This window comes from Gadus chalcogrammus, chromosome 11 (assembly GCF_026213295.1).
Source record: "Gadus chalcogrammus isolate NIFS_2021 chromosome 11, NIFS_Gcha_1.0, whole genome shotgun sequence".
Taxonomy (NCBI): domain Eukaryota; kingdom Metazoa; phylum Chordata; class Actinopteri; order Gadiformes; family Gadidae; genus Gadus; species Gadus chalcogrammus.
In genome coordinates, this window is record NC_079422.1 from 3,493,806 (window position 1) to 3,501,305 (window position 7,500).

The 7,500-nt window shown below is 45.3% G+C and overlaps 1 protein-coding gene across 1 annotated transcript in view; it reads right to left on the reverse strand.

The window, feature by feature from the left end:
- kcnn3 (potassium intermediate/small conductance calcium-activated channel, subfamily N, member 3) overlaps positions 1 to 7,500 on the reverse strand; it is a 45,466-nt gene that overhangs the window by 9,431 nt on the left and 28,535 nt on the right. The window contains exons 5-6 of the mRNA XM_056602668.1: positions 7,126 to 7,247; positions 6,369 to 6,510 (exon numbers count right to left, since the gene is read on the reverse strand). Of these exons, the coding sequence (XP_056458643.1) occupies positions 6,369 to 6,510; positions 7,126 to 7,247 (264 nt within the window). The remainder of the gene's footprint in view (positions 1 to 6,368; positions 6,511 to 7,125; positions 7,248 to 7,500) is intronic.

Consider the following 7,500-nt stretch of genomic DNA (forward strand, 5'->3'; position numbering starts at 1 on the left):
GATCTACGTCAGCGTTGAGAGACGAATGATGCCAAGTCTATTTTCACATCCCAATCCATCTGGAGTGATATCCTCCTCACATCCCCCCCACCATCACATATAGCAACAACAAAACACAAGAAATACCCACAAATGACATCCATTCCCCTTGAAGTAGAGACAGCCAATGTGAATGAGATGGGGTCAGTCATCCTGGGAGGGAGGACGGAGGGGGGGCGTGAACGGGTGAAGAGACCCCCGACGCCTCGCTGGGTGTCCCCGAGTATATTGTGGGGGGCTCTTCGAGAGAGCTGGAGGGACGTTGCCTCCACCACCAAGGAATACTGTCTTAAGAGTAGAGGAGGAGGAGGAGGAGCCGGAGGAGACTAATTTACTTTTTGATAAGACTCACTCTCCCAGCAACCAAGTGGAGGGCACGCAGGTTTCCACTGATAGATAAAGAGGAAGTGCTGGGGGGGAGGGGCAGGGCTTGGGGTGAACCCAACAGAGGAGTGATTGCATGGGATCAGGTGTTTATTCTGTGTGTGTGCGTGAGAGTGTGAGTGTGTTTGTGTTAGAAGAGGAGGAGGAAGATGAAGAGGACGGCAGTGTTAATGAGGACACATGGATCCTGAAGAAGAATTGAATTAAGTGTTTAATGAAAATGGGCTTTCTACTTAACCCTCTATGTATGCGCGTGTGTGTGTGTGTGTGTGTGTGTGTGTGTGTGTGTGTGTGTGTGTGTGTGTGTGTGTGTGTGTGTGTGTGTGTGTGTGTGTGTGTGTGTGTGTGTGTGTGTGTGTGTGTTTGTTTTGACAGAGAGAGGCGTCTGCAGGTGTGTTGGTGCGTGGCAGTGCATGAAAAGGGAAACGTGGGAGCGAGAGAGAGACAGAGAGGAGCGATGTTTTGAACCTTGGTGGAAAAAACAACGAGTTGAAACACCAGGACGCTCCGAGGTGCGGCTGAGAGCCTCAGCAAGAGAGGCGACAGACTAACAGGTGTAAGAGCCCGGGATTCTACGCCGGGTTTCTACACGTTGTTTGTTCTAAAAACGATGAATAAAATATGGTGAGAGCAGCAGCCAGCCCCCTGAAGGATTCCTACATGCTCATGTTTTAGGTAGAAAGCCTGCTGCCAACCTGAACGGACACAAAGTGAGAGCACTTCACCATATGGCTCCTACTAATGTAGGTGTATATGCGTGTTGGAGTATGACTACATGTTCGTATTGTGCTTCATATAGTGTGTGTGTATGAATGTGTATGAGTGCCTTTTCGTGTATGTGCGTGTGTGTGTATGTGTATGCATGTGTGTGTGTGTGTGTATGTTTGTGCATTTATGTGTGTGTGGGCATGTGTGTGTGTGTGTGTGTGTGTGTGTGTGTGTGTGTGTGTGTGTGTGTGTGTGTGTGTGTGTGTTTGTGTGCGTGTGTGCATGTGTGTGTGTGTGAGTGTTTGTGTGTGTGTGTGTGTGAGTGTGTGTGTGTGAGACTTTGTGCATATGTGTGCGTGTGTGTGTGTGTGTGTGTGTGTGTATGTGTGTGTGTGTGTGTGTGTGTGTGTGTGTGTGTCTGCCATTAGTGTGTTGATATGTATTGGAAAAAACTGTAGGGGGCTTGTGTGCGATTCACTTTTTAAGTGAATCGTGTGTTTTTGTGCTGCAAGTGTGTTTATTGCTGTGTGTGTGTGTGTGTGTGTGTGTGTGTGTGTGTGTGTGTGTGTGTGTGTGTGTGTGTGTGTGTGTGTGTGTGTGTGTGTGTGTGTGTGTGTGTGTGTGTGTGTGTGTGTGTGTGTTTGATTGACACAGCTCTGATGACAGTGGCAGTGCCGCTGTGTTCCATAAGCCTGGGTGTTTCCCCGTGTCCCACCTCAACACAGCACTCATTAGAGAGCGAGACATGAAGAGAGAGAAACAACGAGAGAGAGAGAGAGACATGAAGAGAGAGAGAGAGAGGGAATCACCCGTTTGTGCTTCTAGTGCACTGATGCACAGCAGGCCGCACAATTCTGCTTACCATCCAAACCTCAACAACAGGCTGTACTTAGGAACGCAGGGCAAACAGGCCACTATATAGCCATTTCCACCGCCGAAAGTTGGCCTGGGGCCTCATTACAGAAAAAATCGTAACTTCTCATCCTAAATTAAATTAGGGACTCAAAGATAGGAAAAATCCTAATTTCCTATTACAGAAGCAGTCCCTAACCTGCCGTTTCCTATCTTATTTTTGGCTTGCTATCTTATCTTAATTTAGATAATCCTAACTGTTCTTTAAATCAGATCTTTCGATCGGCAATCGTCAGGTTATGTCTGTTTCTGCACTTCAGAGTGTGCATGAAATTGATAGAATGAGTTACTTTTATCATTAACAGAGACGGTTGAGGATCTTTGTTAATAACGGCAAGCTAGCAGCCCTAATACTATGGTCATGGCGGGTATTGGTAGAGAGAACAAGAAGAGGTAGTAATAAAGTAGTAAAGTAATTCTTCCACCAAATTCAAAATTAAATGTCTTTGCATGCGATAAAAATGAAATTAAAATACGAATGTAACAAATCATTATGCGGCCTCGGTAGCCCTTTAGCCATCACATTTCTGTTGTGATGTTCCTCGTCTTCATTGTCATACAGACCTACTAGCAGTGCTGCTACCATTTTCTTTGGTTATTGACAGTTGAATTTAGGACAGGGTGTATGGCCACCTAACTTAGGGATCCTAACTTAAGAAACTCCTAACTTAGGATAGTTCTGTAATGGCTAAATTCCTATCTTAAGATAAGATAGGATTTATTCCTGAGTTAAGTTAGGAAACCTCCTTCTGTTATATCAAAACCCCTAAATGCCTTCCTATCTCAAGATAGGATAGGATTTCAGAGTAAGGACGTTTCTGTGATGAGGCCCCAGGGTCCTAACATAAGCGCGTTCTCCTCCATTGGGGTACCGAGTGGTCTGAAAGGCTGCCGAAAAGTAAGAGCTAAACACGCCGTCCGTTGATTGTTCGACAAAAATTGTCACTTCCATGCGACAGGGAAATAAAAACAAAAAAACACAGTACCAGCAAGGTATTTCTGGACAACGGCGAAAGCTTTGTTTATTGAAGAAAATGTCCCAAGAAGAAAGATAAGAAACTGCTGGACATCCCCCATTGTTGCTCTTGTTCATTGTGTTGCGATCTTCTTTTTGGTTAAATTTATAAGCAGGCTTCACTGTGCCGCGCTGCTATGATGTCACGATGCATACGTTGCTGCCACGGCTATCGCCATTCCACTACCATAAGGGTAGTGTCGGCGATGGAAGCGCGAGCCAGATTTAGCGTAACCAAGGTGTCCCACTCCGAGCCGCCCCGACCAGAGACGCTCCGCTCGATGGAAACGAGGCATAACTGAATTTTAGAGTCACGTTTCCGTGCGTGTGCGTTGAGAATGGACGACGAGCGTAGGACGGGGAAGCCACCAGGCATGGTGGCCTCAGCCCTGCACGTGCTGACAGGGACAGCCCTGCGTGGAAACCACCTGGAGCCTGCTCTCACATACACGAGCATGAGCACTTTCATCTGCTTGTTTACCCTCACTTGTTTATTTTTTATTCCTGTCAAACACATTCACACCTACACATGCGCACCACTCACACACACATCGCACACACAAATCACACACATCACTCGTTACGCCAAATGGCCCTCCCCCACATAGCCTCGGGTCTGTGGTGTATTCCAACCATGTTTGCCCCCTACATTGTCATAGTAACAAGGGCCAGATCCACCTATAGAAAGTCATTACAGCTATTCTGAAGGGAAAAAAACAAAAACAGAACCAGTCTTTCCATGTTCTTGAACGCTTACCTTTTCTTTCTCTGGTCTCTCTCTCTCGTGGCCCTCCCCACTTCCTTTCTCTCTCTCTCCCCTTCTCTCTCTACTTCTCTCCCTTCCTGTATTCCCCCTCCTTCGCTCATCACCTGTAGTAAGTCCCCCTTTCTGCACCTGCAGCTCTCCCCTCTCTCCCCTCTCTCCCCTCTCTCCCCTCTCTCCCCTGGTGTCTCCCTGGCTGCACAGCCTGCTGTCACAAGCAAGCGCTAACAGAGTAGCCTGTGTGTTTATCAGAGAGAGCGAGAGAGGGAAAGATAGAGGAGGAGAGAAAGAGAGAGATACATCGTGAGGCAGAGAGAGAAAGAGAGAGAGAGAGAGAGAGAGAGAGAGAGAGAGAGAGAGAAAGAGAGGGAGATAAAGATGGAGAGATAGAGAATGAGAGAGAGAGTGAGAGATAGAGAATGAGAGAGAGCGAGAGAGTGAGAGATAGAGAATGAGAGAGAGCGAGAGAGTGAGAGATAGAGGAGGAGAGAAAGAGAGAGATACATCGTGAGGCAGAGAGAGAAAGAGAGAGAGAGAGAGAGAGAGAGAGAGAGAGAGAGAAAGAGAGGGAGATAAAGATGGAGAGATAGAGAATGAGAGAGAGCGAGAGAGTGAGAGATAGAGGAGGAGAGAAAGAGAGAGAGACGTAGTGAGACAGAAAGAGAGAGAGAGAGAGAGAGAGAGAGAGAGAGAGAGAGAGAGAGAGAGAGAGAGAGAGAGAGAGAGAGAGAGAGAGAAACTCAGGAGTGTGAGTGGGAGCCCTACTGAAGGAGTCACTCTAACTGTATGTGGAGCTTGGTTTCTGATGTGTGTAGGATGCGGTCTGTAACAGTGGGGCTACCAATCACTGAGACCACTCTCATCATGCCCTGCTGTTTGTGTGTGTGTGTGTGTGTGTGTGTGTGTGTGTGTGTGTGTGTGTGTGTGTGTGTGTGTGTGTGTGTGTGTGTGTGTGTGTGTGTGTGTGTGTGTGTGTGTGTGCGTGCGTGCGTGCGTGCGTGCGTGCGTGTGTGTGTGTGTGTAGATAGTTATATGTCTAGCAAATGATGCAGATAGTGATATAAGGAGATATATAGTTATATAGAGTGATAAAGTATGATATAGCGAGTGATATAGCGAGATACAGAGAGTTATATCAAGGGTGTAATATATAGAGTGATATAGCGAGAGATATAGAGATGGATTTAGAGGGAGTTATAAGGAGATATAGTGAGATATATAGAATTAGGAGGGAGTGATACCAAGGGTGATATAGTTAGACACATAGAGAATGATGTAGAGTGATATATAGAGTGATATGGGGAGAGATATAGTGAGAGGGATAGAGAGTGATATAGTTAGGATGATATCGAGAAAGCTATAGTGAGTGATATATGAAGATAAAGTGAGTGATGTAGAGAGATGAAGGATTGATACAGAAATTCAGAGTGTGATATAGAAGAGAGAAAGAGTGAGAAATACAGAAAGATATTGAGAAGGATGGAGAGAAAAAGAGTGAAATAGGGAGGAATAAAGACAAAATAAATAAACAAGACAATATTGAAGATGGGGAAGGCTGTATGCTAGCAGGGTAGCAGATGTACGAACAGACGGAGGGATTCCAGAAGAGAGATAGGGAGACAGAACGGGGGAATGAGAGCGACAGGGTGATATTAGTTGGAACGTATGGAGGGCAGAGTATAGACCACCTGTGAATTGATTAGTACCAGCAAACAGACCGCAAAACAACCGCATGGATAAAAGGAAGACTCCAAGTGAGAGATATGGGAGAAATAATGGAGAGAGATAGAGGGAGAGAGATACCAAAAGACAGGTATAGAAGAGGTGTGAGTTCCAGAAATAAGAGACAAACGTTTGAAGGACATACACAGCATTTACTTAAAAGCAAACAGAGAAACACACAGGGGCCTGGAGGAGAAGCTGATTGACAGGTGAACATGTGATAGAGAGCGAGAATATGCAGCATGTACTCTCTCTATACAACCGATAAAGACATTTCTAATTAAATTCCCGTTTTGCTGTTTTCCTGTAATACTAATGCATTGTACACACATTGTTGCCCATGAATAGAATAGATTGGGATGGAATAGAATTTGTTCATTCAATCCTACCATGATCTAATGATCTAATATTGTCCTGCAGAATAGTGCAAAACACAACAGGAACAATAGGAACACAAAATAATATAATGGAGTGTAGTAGAGAAGAGTACAATAGAATACGAACAATAAGAATATAACAAGATGTATAAGGAAAATGAACAGAACAGAACAGAATACAATACCATACAATACAACAGAATGAATTATAATAGAACAGAGTGGACTAGACTGCAATATGATAGAATAGGACCGAATACAATAGACAGGCGTAGAATAGAATAGGTACAATTGGAATAAGACAATAAAAAACATTAATACAATAAAAATGGGAGTACTTTGAAAAGAAGCAAGGAGAATAGAAACCAAGTGGAATAAAGAGAATACAATCAATTTACTAATCACCAAACCAACCGAGCAAATAGAGAAGCCAGAGGGGGGTACTGACCATGATGCCAGTGAGCAGACACACCCCCTTGCCGCAGTAGGTGTTGGGGACCATGTCTCCATAGCCGATAGACAGGAACGTGATGGAGATGAGCCACATGGCACCCAGGAAGTTACTGGTGATGTCCTGGGCATCGTGGTACCTACGACACATTAACAACACCATGGTTACAATCAACCTCCTCCCAGGCAAGCCGTCCCTTCGTGTAACTGGTTCAGCATGTGTCCAGGTTCTCCTGGAACATTCCTAATGTTTTCATGCATAGACGAGAGCAGCTAATGAAGCTCGTTTAGCAACATTCTACCTCCTGTTTAATAACTTTAATGAAATACATTTGTCTTTGTTAGGTTTGGCCCAATTAGCATTTCTAAGCAAGCCCCCAAGCCATTTTATCACTAATTCTAACAAATATTATTTGGTTAAACAACCTAGAATCAACCACCACCCAACTGCCTATGGACTCTCTCTATCTGTCTCCACGTCCATATGTCTCCCTGTCCCTCTCTCTCTCTCTCACTCTCTCTCTCTCTCTCTCTCTCTCTCTCTCTCTCTCTCTCTCTCTCTCTCTCTCTCTCTCTCTCTCTCTCTCTCTCTCTCTCTCTCTCTCTCTCTCTCTGTGTCTCTCTCTCTGTCCGTCATTCTCCAACTCAATCAATTGTATCAAACCATCCCCTTCACGAGTATTCCACCCCTCCCCTCCCAGCCTCTGTACAGAATCCCCCTGACCCCTCAGCCCTAGTAGCACCATTATCCTCACCTCTCACACACGCGCACGGTCCAGGCAGCGATGATCCACAGAGAGATGCTGAAGACCAGCAGCACCGTGCCGGGACAGATGGTCATCAGAGTCTTCATCACGAACCGCGTGTTAAAGTGCACCTTCAGCGACAACACAGGTGGAAAGTGATTACTACACATACACATACACATACACACACAAACACACACACACACACACACACACACACACACACACACACACACACACACACACACACACACACACACACACACACACACACACACACACACACACACACACACACATACACAAACATAAAAACAGACGCACAAGCATAAACACACACACACACACGCACGAGTATAAACACATAAACAGACACAATGCTAC